Genomic DNA, 20,354 nt, shown 5'->3' on the forward strand with positions numbered 1-20,354 from the left:
GCAAACTGTGATCCTCCTGCCTCAGCCTCCTGAGTTGATAGGAGAGTACCACTATGCCCAGCTGGATCTGTGATTTCTAAATGTGAGGAATATTGAGATGTTTTAAAAACACGAAACAGGTGAAGCTTTTTGGCTCACACATATAATCCCAGCGATTTAGGAGGTTGAGGCAGGAGGATTGCAAGTTCAAAGCCAGCTTCAGCAGTTCAGCCTTGCTAGGCTCTGAGCAACCTAGCAAGATCCTGTCTCAAAATAAAACACAAAAAGAGCAGGGGATGTGGCTCAGTGGTTAAGTGACCCTGGATTTAATGCCTGTTACCAAATAAATAAATAAAATAAAAAAGCAAACAGGGAACTATGTTGTTGTTTCAGAGAAGGTGTCCCTGAATAAGTGGTAAATACAGGAAGAATTCCAAGAACAATGTCTGACAGTGACTACATGCTCAATACATTTGTTGGATGGATAAATGAATGAATATTTAAGGCCAGACCTGGAGGAACTGTCTCTGTATTAGTCTGCTCAGATGGCCATAACAGAATCCTAGTCCCAAACAGCAGATACTGATTTTCTCACAGCTCTGGGGTTAAGAAGTCCAAGATCAAGGTTCCATCTGGGTTGGACTCTGATGAAGCATCTCTCCTCTGCTTGTAGACAGTCTTCTTCTTGGTTTCCCTGGTTCCTCTGTGTCCTCAGATGGGGTGCTGGGAGAGATGGAGACACCAGAGATAGGGGGCAGTGTGTGCTCTGGAATCCCTTCTCTTGTTATAAAGGCATCAGTTTAATCTGATTGGGGTCCTGCTCTTATGACCACACTTAACCTTTATTTCCTCCTTAGAGGGTGGAAAATATATATATATATATATACACTTTTTTTTTTCAGTACTGGGGATTGAACTCAGGGGCACTGGGCCACTGAGCCACATCCCCAGCCGTATTTTGTATTTTATTTAGAGACAGGGTCTCACTGAGTTGCTTAGAGCCTCGCTTTTGCTGAGGCTGGCTTTGAACTCACGATCCTCCTGCCTCAGCCTCCCAAGCCACTGGGATTACAAGTATGTGCCACCACTCCCAGTGGGGCCTCTATTTTTTGACATATGCATTTGAAAAGACATAGTTCTGTCCATAAGAGTCCCAGACAGAAAAAAAACAAAAACAAAAACTGAAAGTACAAGAGCACTAATGCAGGAAGAGCCATGCCTTGGATGAGTTTAGAAGCAAGACAGAAGGATTTGGTCTTATAGAGGGATGGCTGGAGACAGTGAGGCTGACTATACCTTAAGGAATTTGGTTCGTTCCTGCATTAAAGGAGCCATTGCAGGGTATTTGGATGAAGAGTCAGTAACAGAGCAGCTTTTTGGTTTGAAAGATGTCACTGGCTGCTGTGTGGAAAATGGACGAGAGAAGCAGGGGATAGAGACGGAGAGGCTGGCCCAGAGGCTGTGGTGGTGGTCCAGACAGGAAGCGATGGTGAGCAGGGCACACTGGTGCCTGTCTGTAACCCCAGCAGCTCAGGAGGCTGAGGCAGGAGGATCAAAAGCTCAAAGCCAGCCTACGCAACTTAGCAATGACCTGAGCCACTCAGCAAGACCCTGTATATAAATAAACTATAAAAACGGGTTGGGATTTGGCTCAGTGGTTAAGCATCCCCTCAGTTCAATCCTCTGAACCAAAAGATGAAGAAGAAGAGGAGGAGGAGGGGGAGGAGAAGGTGACTGTGTGTTACTCATTGTGGCACGGGAGCTGCAGGGAACAAGGTTGTTAGTGAGGCCAAGTGACTTGAGGAGTTTGAGACTGCCTCTGCGAGTCAGGGAGAGGAGAGTAGCTGAGGAAGACCCAAGTGACCAATAAGAGAGCTCATGTTCAATACTCTTTGCTGGGGTTGCTCATCAGGAATGTGGGAGAAAAGGGCTGTTGGGAGGATTAAATGAGTTATGTATGTCAAGCACTTCAAACAATGCCTGACAGTGCTATCATTACATTATTATTATTATTGCTATACAGTGCTGGTAACTGTAGATGGTTTGCCTTTTTTTTTTTTTTGCAGTGCTGACGATCAAACCCAGGTCCTCATGCATGCTAGGCAGGCACTCCACCACTGAACTACATCCCACCCCTTTTTTATTTTTTATTTTGGGTCTGGGTCTGGCCAAGTTGCCCAGGCTAGCCTCAAAACTGTCATCCCCCTGCCTCAATCTCCCAAGTATTTGGGAACACAGGTTTGCACCACCATGTCCAGTTGAGATTATTTGCTTTTGTGCTCATCAAATATTAATTGACTCGATCCATTTTTAAAAAGAATAATAGTTTCTGACTTCGTAAGCCATCCCTGCCAGGTGCCCTGCCTGGAGCTCAGCCCATTCAGCCTCTGCCATTTTCTGCCTCTGTGATTTGGAGGTAAGTTATTAACTTCTCAGCTCCTCGATTTGCTCATCTATAAAATGGGCTGAAAGAATCCCTTTCGTGAAGAGTCTAAAGGTTGATTGTATCCAGGAATGCACTGCGGGGACTAAAGTGGTGGGAGGCGCCTCCACGAGAGCTGTTGAGCAGAGGAAGGTCACCGCTTGAGTCCAGAGCCGCGTCCGGGAGCGGCCAGACTCTTCTCCTCCGAACCCCAGAGGGCGCTGTGACCGCCGGCGGCCACGCGCTACACGGAGGCGGCGCTCTGTCCTGCCGGAGTCTTTCTCCTCCACGTGGGGACGCAGGATGGCGGTGGTAGCGGCGGTGGGTGTGCTCGGATGGGGCGGGGGCGCCGCGGCTCAGCGCCGGGCTGGGTCCCCGAGGCCGGTGGGAGGCAAAGCTGAGACCTAGCGATCGGGGCTGCGAAGCTCACGGCAACCCCGCTTGTTCGCGCAGGACGAGACGGCGGCGCCCGATGTGCAGCGGCTGCTAGTGCAGTTCCAGGATGAGGGTGGGCAGCTGCTGGGCTCGCCGTTCGACGTGCCCGTGGACATCACTCCCGACAAGTTGCAGCTGGTGTGCAACGCGCTGCTGGCGCAGGTGAGCCGCCCAGCATCTCCTCCTCCTGGCGGGCCCCATGGGAGACCAGGAGATCGAGGGTCTGGGGTTCAGGGGCCCGGTTGCTCACCGACAGTGGATGGCCTATCTGGCGAGCGTCCCCACCTACCTCCCGGGAAGGGCAGAAGGTGGGATCCGTGTGAAAGCGCTTTACCCCTTTTACTTCGGGTTCACCCGCGTAGAAGCCGCGTTTTGAACGAATTGGATGCCAGATCTCCTTGATTCCATGTTACAGCCTCTCAAGAGGGAACACATTAATATCCCCCGGTGATAGATTTGTAATTGGAATGCAAGTCTGTCAGAGTCAAAACCCGTGTTCTTAACCTTTACATCAGTGTTTATGAAGTGCTGCTCTCTGCTGGGGTGGGCAGCTCTTGGTCCCCACCCCACTTACTAAACCAGACCTAGCAAACAGTCCGCATTTTTAATCAGTTTTTCGGATGCTTCTTACACAGGTTTAGAATAGTGGGATGGTTTGGAAAACACCGAATAATGCTATATGGTGACCATAACCCTGAACCTTACTGTTCTTTTTGCAGAACACCAGATAACCTGAATTAGTCATTGGCAATAGGACATTGAACTAATTATTACTTAGTTGATCTGAGCCTTTTTTTTTTTAATCCATCAAGTGGGGATATTAATGTCTATTTCCCAGAGTGGTTGTGATATGCAGATAAAAGATTTCAGGGGGCTGGGACTATAGCTCAGTTCGTAGAGTGCTTAAAGCCCTGGGTTCAAGCCCCAGCACCTCCAAAAAAAAAAAAAAAAAAAAACAATTTCAGAAGGCTGTGTGAGTGTCCTAAGATTGCACTTCAAGGATTAAAAAGGTCCTGTTCAATGGGGACTGACAGGGATATCCCAAGCAGGGTGGCTATAAAGAAGCAACCTCACCTTCCACAGCTCAGTGGGGAATGTTCAGGGCAGAGGTGGACCCTGTATGTCCTCCATGGTAGAGTTGCCCTTTATCATTGCTTTCCAGGAGGATCCCCTGCCCCTGGCTTTCTATGTCCATGATGCAGAAATCGTCTCCTCACTGGGGAAGACACTGGAGTCCCAGGCAGTGGAGACAGAGAAGATCCTAGACATCATCTACCAGCCACAGGCCATCTTCAGGGTCCGAGCTGTGACTCGCTGCACCAGCTCCTTGGAGGGTCACAGTGAAGCAGTCATTTCTGTGGCCTTTAGCCCCACAGGAAAGTAAGGATAGCTGTAGAATTATGATTGGGATTTGGGGGTGCAGTCTCTAACTGGGGTGGGGATAGTGCCTCAGAGTTAAGATTGATGCTGCCTACTATAGACTTGAGCTCTGGACCCAATTTGCAAGTAAGGGACTTCCCTGTTGAGGTTTCTTTCCCCAAAACTAAGGCTACCTGCCTTGGAAGAGTCTTTCATGGACTTGATGTCAGATCATTGGAGCTTTACGTTCATTTCTTCTGAGCTGTGACTTGAATGAGTCACTTCACTTTTCTGAGTTCATTAGTCCCCAAGAAACTGGGATTCATTTCTTCTTAGGATATGAAAAAGGATATGAAAAGCTTCTGAGGATATGAAAAGCTTCCAAAGCTAGTTATAGCCAGGTGTTGTGGCTCATACCTATAATCCTAGCAACTTTGGAGGCTGAGGCAGGAGGATTGCAAGTTCAAGGCCAGCCTCAGCACCTGAGATACTATCTCAAAATAAAAAATAAAAAGGGCTTGGGATGTAGCTAATTAATAGACTGCTCACCTAGCACACTCAAGACCCTGGGTTTGATCCCTAGCACTGGGAAGTGGAGAGGTGGAAGGCTGGTTATAGCTGTGGTTCTTCCTATCAGGAAAGAGGAGGTGAAGTGACCTCCTGGGGTCTTCTCCCAAATGGCATCATTGTCATATTTCTCCTCCTCAAGGAGAAGAAGGAGTCCTATCCCAAATTTTGTTCACAGATGGTCGGATAGGCAGCAGAAATGCACATGTACAGCATCTTGGGGTGCACTGCAGCAGTCAAAGGGCCTCTTGTTTTTCCCTAGATACTTGGCAAGTGGCTCCGGAGACACCACTGTGCGCTTCTGGGATCTCAGTACAGAGACACCACATTTCACATGCAAGGGTCAGTATGTATGTCACCACTTAGGGCGTCTTAAGTTGACTGACTTTTGCCTAGCTCTGTTTAGTTCATGGGGAGGCCTGGAGCCAATTCTAACTCCTTATCATCCAATTTCTGGTTTCCCATTCCTAGATAAAGACCATGTCCTTGAGGCCAGCCAGCCACTTACAAACAAGTAGAGTCTGAACCAGAGTCAGTGGGGGTTTGTGGGGGAGAGCTTGATCACCTGTTAGCAAGGAGAGCCAGGCTCAAATCCAACCTCTGCCATGGTCATTGTTAGACTTTAACATAATCAGAATCACCTCAAGGGCAGGGTGAAATACAGATTGCTGGGTGCTACTCCCAGAGCTCCTGTTTTGGTAGATCTGGGGTAGGGCCTGAGAATTTGCATTTCCAAAAAGTTTCAGATGATGCCGGTGCTGCTAGTCTGGGAACCACACTAGAAGAATAAGTGCTATAACATATACTAGTGGGATGATTTAATTTGTTGCAGGTTGTGTTCCCTAAGCTTCTGTTTTCATATCTGGAAAAAGAGAATAATTCCTGTTTTGCTCCCTATCTTAGAATAAAAGGAATGTTGTGTGTGGAAACCCTGTATACTGTGTGTCGCATATGGAATTATTAGAAAGCGATGGTGTTACCTGTGCAGTAAGATGCACAGCTCTAGCACTTGGGCTATGTTCTCCCTCAGCCTAGAAATCCTCATCTCCCCTTTTCTTGTCATTCACTTTTTGGCAGTTGGTTAAGGAGTGCCTGCAATGTGCCGTGCATTGTTAGGCACTGGAGATGAAGATGGACATGGGCCTCCTTTCTCTCTCCCTTGCTTTCTTAGGACACCGACACTGGGTCCTTAGCATATCCTGGTCCCCAGATGGCAAGAAGCTAGCCTCAGGCTGCAAGAACGGCCAGGTAGGTGGTGTCAAGATAACTAAGCAGCCAGGTGTGGTAGTCCACACCTATAATCCTAGTGGCTTGGGAGGCTGTGGCAGGAGGATCACAAGTTCAAGACCAGCCTCAGCAACTTAGTGAGGTCCTGTCTCAAAAAACTCAAAAAACAAAAAGGGATGGGGATGTAGCTCAGTAGTAAAGCACCCCTGGGTTAAATCTCCAGTACAAAACAAAATAAAATAACTAAGGAGGGACTTAGGATTCCCTCCCTACAGGACAGTTCAGAATCAGGTTCTGTGATCTTCGGGAAGTGTTGGGACCTTTGGGACAGGTTGGAGAGGATTATTCAGTGAGCTTCTATTCTTCAGATTCTCCTCTGGGACCCAAGCACGGGGAAGCAGGTGGGCCGGACCCTTGCCGGCCACAGCAAGTGGATTACAGGCCTGAGTTGGGAGCCCCTCCATGCGTGAGTGACACCGAGCTGGGATAAATTAGCCAGGATCAAAGCTACCCCCTTTCTGTTTGATGCAGAGGCACTTTCCTGATAGGCATCTGGATGCCAGTGACAGTTTGAAAGATGCCAGTGCCTCTGGCTCCAGACCTGCCCTGTCACTTGTAGGAAGGCTGCTCATCTCTGGCCTTGAGAACTGTCTTGCAGAGCAGCCAGATCTTGGGGTGGAGAAACTGTCAGAAGTTTGTCCCTGGCCTTTGAGTTGGGAATGGGAGGAGTTATGGACAGACAGGCATTGCCAGGCCAGAAAGAAGAGCACATCTCCCTTCCTCTTGACAGGAACCCTGAGTGTCGCTATGTGGCCAGCAGCTCCAAGGACGGCAGTGTGCGGGTCTGGGACACAACTGCAGGCCGCTGTGAGCGCATCCTCACTGGGCACACACAGTCGGTCACCTGTCTCCGGTGGGGAGGAGACGGGCTTCTGTACTCCGCGTCTCAGGACCGCACCATCAAAGTCTGGAGGGCCCATGATGTAAGAACTGGGAGGGCGCAGAAACCATTCTGGCAAAACTTGGTCCACTTAGTGCTGTAACTGGGAGCACACTTGGCCTCGGCAAGTTCAGTGTTTCCCGAATGTGCTGGGAGTCCAGTTGGGGTTGCTGCTGGAACAAGGGGCTCTGTGGTTGGTGCTGCTCTATTTTGGGGATTCTAGCACACCCATTAGCACAGTCCAGCTCTGGAAAGTCCTGCTGAGGGTAGGTTCTTAAAACCTACCATTTCCCAAACCTGTTCGACTGGAGCCCTTTTATTCGGGTGGATTTCTCTTCTGTGAAACAGGCCAGTCCTCTCATTTCATATATAAACAGAAACTTGAGCCAAAGGTGGTTAGGTTATGATTACAGTGAATGAGTGCTGAAGTCTCAGGGTCCTGATTCCTAGTTCTGTGCTGTTCTCCTGGGGCTAATCTTCCAAGGGTGGGAGTGGGTTATATGTGTCTGATCCATCTCCCTCTACCCTAGGGTGTGCTATGCCGGACTCTTCAAGGCCATGGCCACTGGGTGAATACCATGGCACTCAGCACCGACTATGCCCTGCGCACAGGAGCCTTTGAACCTGCCGAGGCCACGGTTAATGCCCAAGACCTGCAGGGGTCCTGTGAGTGAGCAGGAGGAGGGGAGAGGGCTGTCGGAGGAGGAGCCAGTTCTCCAGCATAAGGGGGCTGTTGCTGTTTGTATTAGATTTTCTAATCAGACTTGTTCCCCGTCTTCTTTTTCCTTTGGTACCTGGACACAGTGCAGGAGCTGAAGGAAAGGGCCCTGAGCCGGTACAACCTCGTGCGGGTGAGTGTGTGCCAGCCATATGCATCCCCAGCTCTGTATTCTGTCTCAGCTAGTCGCTGAAACACTCTGGGCCTGAGAACTGTCAGACATTCTGGCCTCTGTTCCCTTCTAGTCCCTTCTAGTCCCAGTTCACAAAGTACCTATTCTGAAAAGTTTTTTTTTTTTTTTTTTTTTGGTGGGGAGAGTCAAGTGCTCACCAAGTTGCACAGTCTGGTTTTGAATTTGCAATCGTCCTGCTTCAACCTCCCTTCTGGATGCTGGGAATATAGACCTGCACCACTGAAAGATTGTTCTTAACAATCCTCATTGCACTGGGGATCATTTTATTTCATTTTGTGTTTAAGTCTTTTTAAGGGACACATTCACATAGTCTAATGTTCAAAGTATATAATGTATATGTATATATGTATGTTAATATTTTTATATGTAGGTAGACACAGTTCCTTTGTTTTATTTATTTATATGCGGTGCTGAGGATTGAACCCAGGGCTTGTCATGTGCTAGGCAAGCGCTCTACCACTGAGCCACAGCCCAGTCCCTTTAAGAAGGTATATTATGAAACATCTCTCTCATCTCTTGTACAGCTGTCCATTCCTTATGGAAGCATCCAGTGCTACCAGTATCTTGTGTTTCCTTGCTTATTTTTGTTTTTGTTTTTTTGGTACCAGGGATTAAACACAGGGACACTTTACCTCTGAGCCACTTTCCCAGCCCTTTTTATTTTTCTTTTGAGACAGGGTCTTGCTAGGCTGCTTAGAACCTTGCTAAATTGCTGAGGCTGTCCTCAGACTTGAAGTGCTCCTGCCTCAGACTCCCGAGCCACTGGGATTACAGACATGTGCCACCACATCCAGGTTCTTGCGTTTCCTTGAAAGGATTTCATATATATGCACGCACACACACACACAGTATATGTACACAATAAATGTATAAAATCCATCCCTGTTTTTAGTATACCAATCTGTACCTTGCTTTCATGTGTAATTTTGTATCTTAGGAATCATTCCATTTTCCTCTTAGAATTTCATTTTCCTTTTGGGTGAAGTGATTTGCCTGCAGTCACATGTGAGCAGTGACCAGGCCTCGTTTCTCCTAGTTAGGCCTAGCCTCTGTCCTTGGTGTGTGTAGTCAGTTTCTGACCATCTCCAATATGATGTACTTTCTGCCCCTCTCCCCAGGGCCAAGGCCCAGAGAGGCTGGTGTCTGGCTCAGACGACTTCACCTTATTCCTGTGGTCCCCAGCAGAGGACAAGAAGCCCCTTGCACGGATGACGGGACACCAGGCCCTCATCAATCAGGTGCTCTTCTCTCCTGACTCCCGCATGGTGGCCAGTGCCTCCTTCGACAAGTCCATCAAGCTGTGGGATGGCAGGACTGGCAAGTGAGTGGAGGGGTGACGTTCCTCTGGAAGCAGAGACTGGAGGAGCTTGATGATGCCTCTCACTACCTGTGTGGCCTTGGCACAGGTCTAGATTTTCTATGCGTCTGCCTCTTTTTCAGTACTGTTATAAGGATGGTGTGTTTGGGACCAGTACTAAATGGGCACTAAAAATGCTAGATGACTTCATATTGACATAAAGAAATGATCTTAGAGCTTACTAAAGGGCCAGGGATGTGGCGGCCCTAGAAAAGGCAGAACCAAAGGTAGGGTTGTAGTGTAGTCATTATGTTGCCCTTGGGATCCATGGACAGTGGCATTGGCATCTCCCAGGAGCATAATGGAAAATGCAGACTCTTGAGTCTCAGTCCAGACCTTGTGAATAAGTCTGTGTTTTAGTAAGGTCATCAGGTGATGGTGCTACCAGTTAAAAGTTTGAGAAGCCCTAGTGTAAGGAGGCATGATGCCTTGGGGCTAACTAGGTTGGAGGAGAGGCAAAGACATGTACCAGGGACAGGAATAAGGGAAACCCTTGTTGGGACTGAAGGGAAACTGTCGGTTGTGTGTTTTCACACAGCAACTCTGTGAAATAGATAATACAATTCCTTTTTCAAATAAACAGTCTCAGAGAGGCCTAATGGCTTGTCCAAAGGCTCACAGCTAGACTGTATTGACTTGAAAGTTCCAGGTGTGCCTGGCCCACAGTTATTCCATGCCACCTGTCAGCAAACAGCTGCTATGCTGGGGGATGCCAGGCAGATGGGCTAAGCAGGTGGCCATGTTGTATTCTAAAGCACACAGAGTCATGCAGGTATGGAAGCCTGGCAGGAGACACCCTAGAGCAACTCATTTAGAGAAGTTTTACAAAATAGTAATGACCGGTGATTAAAATGGTCTGGCATGGGGGCCAGTCAGCACAGGTAATTCTAGCAGATGGCTCAGGTTGAGAACCACTGCTGTGGGCATGGGGGACACTGCAGACCTGTTTTTCTAATCTCCATCATCATCTTCCCCGACCCAGGTACCTGGCTTCCCTGCGTGGCCATGTGGCTGCTGTGTACCAGATTGCATGGTCAGCTGACAGCCGGTTGCTGGTCAGCGGTAGCAGTGACAGCACACTGAAGGTGTGGGACGTGAAGGCCCAGAAGCTGGCCACAGACCTGCCAGGCCATGCTGATGAGGTGGGCCTGACGCTGCGGGCAGGTGAGGGCCGGGATTGCAGCCTGACCCTTCTGCCCTCACCCTTCCACTGTCCTTCCCCCTCTTCCTGTTTAGGTATATGCTGTTGACTGGAGTCCAGATGGCCAGAGAGTGGCAAGTGGTGGGAAGGACAAATGCCTCCGGATGTGAGTGTGGGGTGTTCTCTCTCCTGCCCTTGAGTGGGGTGGTCCCTGTTTGCATTCTTTCCCTGTGGCGTGGCATTCTCAGGGACCATCCTGGTGCTCAGAGTCTTGTGGTGGTGTGTGGAGCCAGGTCCTCAGTGCGCAAGTGGGAGGGCTGCAGGAGTTAGGGAATTTGCAAGGCCCTAACAGCACTCAGGCTGCTCTCTAGCAATGTGTCCAGGTTGCCAGCCCAAGGCCCTCAATTTTGTTAAAGTTTCGAACTTGAGAGTCCTGAGACCTGAGTTCAGATCCTGTTCTGCTTTTTGTGTGAAATCACAGGGAACTCAGTTAATCTGGCTCATGGGAATTTTTGAACCTCCATAGACAGGAGGATCACAGAGGAGGCCGAACACACTCTGACCCTGAAGCACTTGCAAAGGATTGTCACTGGTGGTGGGCATCAGAGGCCAGGTCCTAGGCGGAGTCCTGGCTGAGGCAGGTTTGCATGGTACAGGGGGCTCCTGGGAATGTACAGCAGGATCCCCATTCGGATTCCTTCCCTTCCCACAGATGGAGGAGATGAAAAGTCTCACAGTTCTGACTCCCACCTGAACTTGGCTTCTAACAGCTGCCTGCCCTGCCAGAGAACAAAGACCAGGATGGCAGTGCACATCCCCTCCTCACCAGCAGCGGCCTCCTGTCCCTGACAGACCCTGGCGGGGTCTCCACAGGCCCTCTGCTTGCTCTGGACACTGCTGTCCCTTGCTGGTGCTGACAGCAGTAGGGAGGCCAGGCTCTATGCACAGTCTCCACTGTTGCCCCGCCTCCTTTTCTAAGTATTGGCTGTGTTCAGGGTCACACCCCAGATTCTGTGGCCAAGTAAATAATGTATATATTGTGTGTTCAGGTTACAGTTCCTTTCCTAGAATCCTCGGGCTCAGCCATGGACTGCACTCGATCCATTTGACCCCCTCCCTTGCTCTGGATGACGGCAAAACCATCTAACTAGGAGTTGCCCTTCCTTTCCCCTGTGCATAAGGGAGAGGCCAGTGTGATCCTGGCCAGAGGACAGGTTAAGGCAGTGCTCTCCATGCAGGCCCTGGCCACATGTGTCTGTTGGCCAGGGTTAAGTACAGCTGGAGGGCAGCTCCTCAGTCATGCGGTGTTGGGCAGCACAGGGAAAGCTCTCGTTGTCAGAGTTCAGCACGCCAGTCCTGCTCCAGCCATGCCGCTTGCTTTTCCCACGGCACATCTGTGCCCTGCTAGGTGTTATGCTCTGTGCTACAGAAGGCCATGGGCATGCTGGAGGACTCCCTCTCTGACAGGGTGGCAGTGGTGTGGGGTGGTACTGAGAGCACTCTAGCATACTGTACCCTGTGAGAACTTTCAAATATGAAAGGAATCCCCACCAAGACCTCCTCAGGCCTTGACCAAGGCCTTGCCCTGCATGTACCCCACCTCCATTTCTAATACTTCATTCCTCTCACCCTCTCCAGCCCCTGCCTCTGATTTTATGATTTTGCACTGCACCTAACTGGTTCTCAGCCTGCACCATGAGACTGCCCCAGGGGCAGCATGAACTGCCAGTTGCTGAGCTACTCCTTGATGCAGGCACTTGTTCTGCTGTGCTCAGAGTAATCCTGCCCTGTGCCTAGAAAGTTCTCTCTTCCTCATACTTTTGATGAGCCACTCCAGCTCAGGAAGCTTCCTCACATCCAATGAGCGGAAGAGCCAGGATTCAATCTGACCCTGCTCCAAAGCCTGTGTTCTTCACACCATGTCCCTCCAGAGCTCAAAGCTAGCAGTGATGGTCCGTGGGCTGCCACTGCACCTGCCCAGGGTCTCTCTCCTTGTGAAGAGTGTTTTAGTCTTACCAGTCCTCCCCTCTCCCGGGCCATGGGCAGTGGCAGAACCCAAACTTTGAGGGATGGTAGCATCCATTGCCTGGCTGTCCTGTTTCCCACCCCCGACCTATGTGGATTCTTGATCCTGGCAAAAGCTTGAGGGCAGGTGGCAGCTGGCCCAGCTGAGGCTGTCTGCAGCATAAAGCAGAATTTAGGGGTGCTGGATGACCTGCAGTTCTTTAATGAGGGACCTGGACCCAGCCCAGATCTGGGGAAGGAGGGAGCCTAGCAGCTGTGGGCAGTGGCTGAGCCTGGCCTGGCCTGAGATGTCTCCAGATGAATGGGACTCCCCCAGTCTTGGCTGTGGCCCAGGGGTAGGGTTCCAGTACCATTGCCTCCAGGCCCTGGCCAGCAGGGTAGTCAGTGGTTCTCTAGCATGGTGCTGGTGGTACGGTACATCTCATGGTTGTGGTTCCTGAGGGCCCTGGGCCGAGGCTGATCCCGGGTGAGGGGTGTCCTGGGCCCTCCCCTAGTAGGGAAATAGATATTCCAGATCCTCCAGCCTCCGCATCTCCTCCAGCCCAATGGACACAGTTCTTCGCTGGGGTTCCTTGCGTTGCACAGTGATCTGGATGGGGTTGTTCTCAGGAAAGCTGTTAAAGTCAGTGGCCACAGTTGCAAACTAAAGTGAAACAAGAAAAGACCCTCAGAATTCCTTCCCAGACTTGAGCCTGGCTTCTCTCTGCTCCCTTTTTGCCGACTAAATATGATCTTAGACAGCCTCATCCAACCCAGTCATAACATAGGACACAGCTCCAAAGAGGTGTGACACCGAGGTGTACCTCCCCAGCTGTGGACTGTTTGAGCTTCCCCCACCCCTGGACCCCTGCGCACCCCAAGCTTTCCCTTCTTCCTCCCGCTTTAGCCTCCTGCCTTCCCTCTCCTTCCTGTAGTTCCTGGTCCATTCACGATCATAGTTAAGGAATCCAAAAGCCAAAGGCTTTGGAGGAGGAGGGTTGTGTTGAATCCATGTGTTTGCATTCCTAGTGAACCTAATCCTTACACCTCCCAGAGAAAACTATCTGGCATTGATGCTTTTCCAGGTAGAAGGAAAGCTAGGGAGGACATGAGCCACAGTGGGGAGGGGTATTCCAACCTTCAAAGCCCTGGTTCCCAGCCCCAGGCCCCTCTTCTCCCAGGGCTCACTTTGTAGGGCTTGCACCATTTCCCCACCCCAGCTGTGTTGGCTGCTCGGACCGTGAGGCAGTAACTCGTGTTAGGCTTCAGCTCCATCAGCTTGACAGTGGTGCCCAAGATCTTATTGAAGATCCATGGACGATTCTTGGCCTTGGGTGGCTCATCGTCTTTTTTCTTGCTCACCTCCTGTAACAGGACCTGGTAGAAACTGACCTGCTGCTTGCCCAAAGTATAGGTCCAGGAAATCTAGGGGAAGAGAGAACCCGAGGCTTCCTTAGACCTGGCCTGACCGTCCAACGTGGATCAGAAGGGTTCCTCCCATCCCCTGCTCCTGCTGGAGTTCAGGCAGGTCTGAAGGAAGCTGTAAGGCACACAACACTGTATGTGGAGCCACCTGCACTACAGCATAGGCCACTCTCCCTGGGCAGCTTCACCCACCTTATTCCATATTTCTAGACCGTGTGTGACAGTTGAGAGGTACCTCAGAAATCATCTTGTCCACCTCACTCATTGCAGGTGGTGGTAAAGGTCCAGAGAGGGCAAGTGACTGAGCCATGATCACACAGCAATTAAATGACAGCCAAGGTTCAAACCCATAGCTCCAGAGCCCATACACTTTACTACAACAATGGTTGTCAAGCTTGGGTCAGCATCTTGGAGTTTTGCTAACACTGCACATTCCTGAGCCTGTTGTCTCCTTTCTGGTCTCCCATTCCCAATTTCTTCATCTAGGCCAGTGGTTCTTAAACTTAGGTGTGCATTAGAATACTCTGGAGGACTTACCAAAACAGACTGCTGGTCTTCATCCCCACTTCAACCAGAACTGTTTCTGGTTCAGTGGACTCACTGATTCTGATTCAGGTGAAGGAGATGAGAATTTAAATTTCTAGCAAATTGCCCTGTGATCCTGATGCTGTTCACACTTTGACCACACTTTGAGAAACACTGCTGTAGCCATCTAACAATGCAGCTTCCAGATTTAGCTTCTAAATTGCTTACAGAAAAATCTATAAGACAACATGAAGTTGGAGGACCTCCAGAAAAAGAGCCCAAACTAATTTCCCCAACTGTTGCCCTTCATTTTTCCTCCCGCCCTCCAGGACAGTGCTTTTTACTTGTGGTCTATGACCTGCAGCCCCAGCACTGCCTGGGGGTTTGTTAGCAATGCATATGCTCAGGCCCCTCCCAGCCCCTATAGGGATGAAACCAGAATCTTGGTTTTGACAAGCTGATGGTGTTCTATAGCAACACCAGTGAGAAGCCTTGGATTTAGGACCTGGGATCAAACGAGGCAGCTGCTCTTTTTCTCCCACATTTTCCCACCTGCAGCCTTTGCTCAGGTTAGTTCCTCCATGGAATGCCTCCTCTCCACCTCTGGATGCTTAGGTTCTACCTCCCAAAGTGTTACCAAGCCACCAAGCTTATTCCTGCAGCTAGAAGTAATGTCTTTCCCTCTGAATTTCTGGTGGCACTTGGTCTGAATCTTCCCTGCAGCACTGAGCCCTTTCTGCTTTTCACTGAAGTCCTTTACAGACAAACCCCTCCTTCACTCCCTAAGCCATGAACTTGAGGTCAGGACACGGGCAGCTTCCCATTCCCCATGGAGCTCAACTCAGTGCCAACATAGCAAGCCTCTGCCAAGCACATGAACTCAGAAAACATACCACCGCTGTGGAATCGCTAACGGTGTGTTCACAGATGAAAGGGGCCTCCGGCAGGTTCATGACCACAGAGGATTCCGAACGTGTTGAGGAGGTGTCTGTGTCCAGCGCGGGGTTGTCAAGGTCCAGCAGGCCCCCAGGAGCCATTTGGGTCTTAGACGCATGGGGGCAGAGGGCCAGGTCCCCCTTTTCTGGGTTCTTGACCAGTGAGGAAAAGCTGAGTTTGTTCAGCTCACCCTCCAGCATCCCTGCAAAGAAGCTGCTGTTGGGCTGGGTCACGGCCAGTTTGATAGGGTTCAAGGAAGTGGATGAGATGGGGGTTATGCTGGTGTCATCAGAGCTGTATTCAGATTCTTCCACTGTCATAGGCTTCCTAGAGCAGGAGGGAGACAGGTGAGTCAGATGAAGGAGGCCAGCCCATCCAGCCTGAGGGCCTTATTACCAGCATCCCCAGCTTCTGAATACCTGTGAATACCCTCACTGCAGCAGTACATCAGATCCACCAGGATTGTTCGCTGAAAATGCCTGGTCCTCATTTGGGATGCAAAAGGGGAAACTGCAGCTTTAATAAGATCTTTAGCTGGGTACAGTCATGCTCATCTGTAGCACCAGCCACTCAGGAGGCTGAGGCAGGAGAATTGCAAATTCAAAGCCAGCCTCAGCAACCTTGAAACGCCCCCCCCCCCAACATCTCAAAATAACATGAAAAGGACTGAGGATGTATCTCAGTGTTTAAGTGCCCCTGAGTTTAATCCCCAGACCCAAAAAAACAAAGATCTCATGCAGGTGTTGTGAGAACCACAATTTGAGAAACTGCTAAAACTTGATGTTCTCCCTTCAAAGTGGAGGCAAGCACTCCAGGGGATGACCATAGCAATCTTCTGGGGTGGAAAAAAATCCCCAAATATCTAATAAAAAAAAAATGGAGTATTGCTGGGTGTGTTGTCACAGGCCTGCAATCCCAGCAGCTTGGGAGGCTGAGGCAGAAGGATCCCTAGTTCAAAGCCAACCTCAGCAACTTAGTGAGGACCCTGTCTCAAAATTTAAAATCAAATGGGCTGGGGATGTGGTTCAGTGGTTAAACCACCCTGGGTTCAATCCCTGGTACCAAAAAAATAAATAAAAGTTTTATTAGTATTTATCTGCTATTGTTTAATGTTCAATGTGATTTATATTTACATTTTAGTGACATCTAATGATACATAGCATGTAAATTAAGTCTAGATTATGTACAATACACATTGAGGGAATGCTCAGAAAAGTCTTCCATTCTGATTTTTTTTTAATTATGGAATATTGCTGGGCATGGTGGTGCACACCTGTAATCCCAGTGGCTCAGGAGGCTGAGGCAGGAGGATCACCAGTTCAATGCCAGCCTCAGCAATTTAGCCAGACCCTGTCTCAAAATAAAAAAGGCAGAGGATGTAGCTCAGTGGTAAAGTGCCCCTAGGTTTAATCCCCAGTATCAGGAAAATAAAAAGGAATATTTTAGATATACACGATGAGTAACATATTAAACTTCCATTTACCCCTCCTTCAGCTTCAGAAATAAAATCTGGCATTGAGACTTTCCTATAGCTCAGTGGAAGAGTGCTCTCCCGTGTGCAAGGCCCTGGGTTTGATCCCTAGCACCACAATAAACGAAATTCAGAATTGTTAAAGCCCCCAGATGCTTCTCCCTCACAACACTCCATACTCCCACTCAGAGGTAACCTGTAGAGTAAATTTTAAAAGTTTTCTACTACTTTCTATGTATCTTTATGGGTCTGTTACATATAGATGTTATCCCTAGGCAAGATCTATTAATTTGTATGTTTTTCAGTCTTTATGTAGATTAAATGTATTATTCAGAACATCTGCAGCTTTTCTTCACTCTGTTCTGTTTTGAGTCATGTCTTTTGATATATGCAGCTCTGGTTCAATCATTTTAACTTTTATGGTTTTCTATAACATGGATATTTGTATCATTAACAGTTCTTTGCTATTACAAAACAAACAACTTCATACACAATTTGCTGCTACTTAAACCTTTTTTTTCACTGATGAAGGGCACCGATCCAAAAAGTTTGACTTTCAAATCATTTTTTACCTTAACCCAAAGTAAGAAATACATATTACATGGCCACTTGGTATACATACACATAACTAAAACGTTTCACAGATCGGTATTTACTCTAAGTGTGATGTGCTCTGGAATCCCTAATGGTATTTGAATTCCTTTTTATCATACTGGTCTCCGCCAACTAGAGTGACTCCCTGAAATTTAATGGGTCATGACTCAGTTTGCATGTCCTTGACTCCAGGTCAGTCTCCTACTTAATGGTTGATTGATAGGCCGTATTTTTCCTCCTGAGTTCCAGCTTATCAACCCCCTGAGAGATTCTAATTAGGCCAATTTCCTCACCCCTTCTATTTCTTGTTAAACATTTGGAATAAATGATTCCTCCAACAAGGTACGCTGAAGAGTCTGGATATCCATGTGATTTATACTTTAGATTGTCCTAATATGTATTTCAGATTCATTTATTAAAAATGCTGGTGCTAACATGGCCCACTAGTGCATCATGGTGGACGTGTCCTCTTTCTGATCTTCACATCAGCTCTGCTGGATGGGTGTTAATCCCATTTTACTTATGAAAGCCCAAGTATCTCATCTTAATGAACTTGTCTGAGGCCATATATCTAAGTGGTAGAGCTTGGATTTGAAATAAGGCTCCTTGCCCAAGACCTTTTTCCACTACACCAGGAAATTTCTCCTAGCATTGAGCACTTTAACCAGACCTTACTTACAGGAACTTGGGTATGGACACTATATCCCTCTCATATCATCAAGACCAACTACATGGTGTGTGGGACCCAGTGCAAGTTGAAGTGTAGAGAGAGCCCCTTGTCCAAAAACTACCAAGGACTGACAGCAAAACATTAAACTAAGTACAGTCCTCTTCTGGGGCTGCATGTGACTTGACAGGTCACATACATGAAACTACCCTACATATATTTCCCTCAGCCCACATCACCCTGCACCAACACCCCTTCCCTGGAGATTCTGCTCAAATATCACTTTTTCCAAGAAGCCTCCCTTCTCTGCACCCACATGTAAGAGGGGATACCTTTGGTTCCTCTAGGTGTCCTGTCCTAGTACCAGACCATGCTGTATCATTCTCGTTATTGTTTGATGTCACTGCCCTCTTCCCTGCCCTGCCCCATACCAGGCTAGCTACTCCTTGAATGCAGGGACTGTGCCTTCCAGCTATGTATTCCCAAAACTTAACACCGAGCCAGACATCCTGCCAGCAGAGTTTTGTGGCCTGAAGTAGAGGAAACCCAGACTCTAAGAGTAATAGTGAACCTCAATGGAAGGCAGGCAGGCTATGGGGATCATCATCAGGCAGATGGAGGCACCAGAGAGGGAGCATTAGGACATAGGGTGTATGTGGTGGGGGTGGTGAGGACTGTACCCAGACAAAGCAGGATGAGAAGTGCCATTAACAAAACTCTTGGCTAATCCAGGAAAGCCTCCTGGAGGGGGCAGCCCACATGCTCCGAGAACAGACCTGGGGCACAAGAACACACAGACAGGTCTAACCTGCACACATGCCCTTCCTTGAGAGTCCAGGGACTGTTAAGACAGGTCAAGGAAATTAGGTTTCTTCACATCTCTCTTCCCACCCCCAGCTCCAGCCTTAGAAAGGAGGGAGAGACCAGACTTGTGTCTTACATGAGATTGTTGTTATCTGCCTCCAAGAAGTTAGCCAAACTGCCTTTTGAGGAAAGTGGGAGTCCTTTGGTAGCAACAGCCCTGTTCATAAAATTGGGGTTTGGAAAAGGCTTCGGAAGTTGGTCGAGCGCATTCACAACGTTGAGGTTTTCCTTCTTCAGTACAGCCTCCTCCCCATCCCCCACTTTATAAAGTGTCTCTGATGCCATCTGGTTTTTTGGGACCACAGCCATCAATATGCAGGATAGCCCAGCTGACAGGAAGTAGAGAGAAACTGTAGGGCAGTAGGCCCACCCTTAGTTTGGGTGGGACGGGACTGCAGTGAGCTGACTTCACAATCGTCACGGAGTGTAACAATTAGGGGCCAGCCTTCCCCTTGATCTGAGGCTCCCTCTGCAGCTAGTCAGACCAAGAGCCTGCATCATGAGTAGGGTAGAGCCAAGGAACAAATGGGATGGAGCCTTAGGCCCTGTCCAGCTCTAACACGCTCCAGTCACCGTAGCCCTGGCCTCTGAGAACCTCAATGTGCTTAACACCTGTGACTTTCAGAGCTGCTGTGGAAGAAGAAAAAGGATGGTGAGAGAAAGGCACCGGGGCGCAGAGGGAGGCAGCACCTGGAGAACCTCTGGGGTGGGAGACTGCCTGCAGGTGCTGAGGCCCTATCTATATCCTGACACCTGGGCCTCACAGGATGTTGCGTAGCCACAAGAAAGGCTGGGTGCTTTCTAAGGGGTTAGAACTCACACATAACCTGGTTTTACTGCCAGAAGTCTAAATGTGCTACACCCTCACTTTCAAGTAACTTGGTGTTGAGTGACAATGGTGGGCATTGCAGAGGGACTCTAAAACAAAGCCAGACATCATCACTACTCTCAAGGAAACTACAGTAAGAAAACATTTCCGTCACTTCTGGGACAGGGAGCAGGGCTCTTAAAAACAACAGTGGCTTTGCACCTAGATGTATGCTTAGAGTAAGCCCCCCTGTACTAACTAGCTGTGTGACCTTTACTAAGTGACTTTACTGAGCCTCAGTTCCCTCACTTATAAAATGTGAATACAAATAGCACCTCCCTCATAGTGAAATTGTTTTATTTCTTCCAGTGGATGTAGCAAAGCAAAGGCCATTTCAAAATAGCAAATTATATTTTTGTGTCTTACATATACTTGAGATTCCACATACCCTCCCCCCCCCCACAAGAAAGAACTTTGGGAAAATACAGAGAAGCAGGTGACTGATATGCACTTTGAGGCATCTGATCACCTGTCATGTAATCTGTAATGATCTGCTGTCTTTCTTTTCATTGTCTGTCTCCCTCACTAATAGGTAGACTCCTTGTGGGGAGGGGATTGTCCATATTGTTTAACTTCGTGTTCCCAGCATTGGGAACGGAAGGTGGCATACAGGCCAGTCTTTGGAAGGTTGGCGTGTGTGTTGGGGTAGAAGTTGGAAGCCA

At 48.8% G+C, this 20,354-nt stretch overlaps 2 protein-coding genes across 3 annotated transcripts; one reads left to right on the top strand and one right to left on the bottom strand.

Moving 5' to 3' along the window:
- Positions 1–2,500: 2,500 nt before the first annotated feature.
- Positions 2,501–11,380, top strand: NLE1 (notchless homolog 1). Of its 2 annotated transcripts, XM_079133559.1 has the most exons (13): positions 2,507–2,722; positions 2,855–2,998; positions 3,999–4,216; positions 5,025–5,104; positions 5,934–6,010; positions 6,358–6,455; positions 6,780–6,972; positions 7,460–7,595; positions 7,734–7,780; positions 8,959–9,161; positions 10,180–10,339; positions 10,434–10,504; positions 11,051–11,380. In XM_079133559.1, the coding sequence occupies exons 1-13, from the start codon at positions 2,705–2,707 to the stop codon at positions 11,061–11,063; spliced, it is 1,458 nt and encodes a 485-aa protein (XP_078989685.1). In that variant the 5' UTR covers positions 2,507–2,704; the 3' UTR covers positions 11,064–11,380. The 2 variants fall into 2 exon arrangements, 1 of the variants encoding a protein (XP_078989685.1); XR_013762811.1 differs by lacking the exon at positions 11,051–11,380 and having other exon boundaries at positions 2,501–2,722; positions 8,959–9,078.
- Positions 11,381–11,519: 139 nt separating this feature from the next.
- Positions 11,520–20,348, bottom strand: FNDC8 (fibronectin type III domain containing 8). The gene is given in 8 exon segments (XM_079133572.1): positions 11,520–12,734; positions 12,737–12,755; positions 12,759–12,782; positions 12,788–12,853; positions 12,857–13,006; positions 13,531–13,767; positions 15,186–15,555; positions 18,901–20,348. Coding segments are annotated over 8 exon segments (1,224 nt in total). The 5' UTR covers positions 19,134–20,348; the 3' UTR covers positions 11,520–12,609.
- Positions 20,349–20,354: the final 6 nt, after the last annotated feature.

This window comes from Sciurus vulgaris, assembly GCF_902686455.1.
Source record: "Sciurus vulgaris genome assembly, chromosome: 3".
NCBI classification, from domain to species: Eukaryota; Metazoa; Chordata; class Mammalia; order Rodentia; family Sciuridae; genus Sciurus; species Sciurus vulgaris.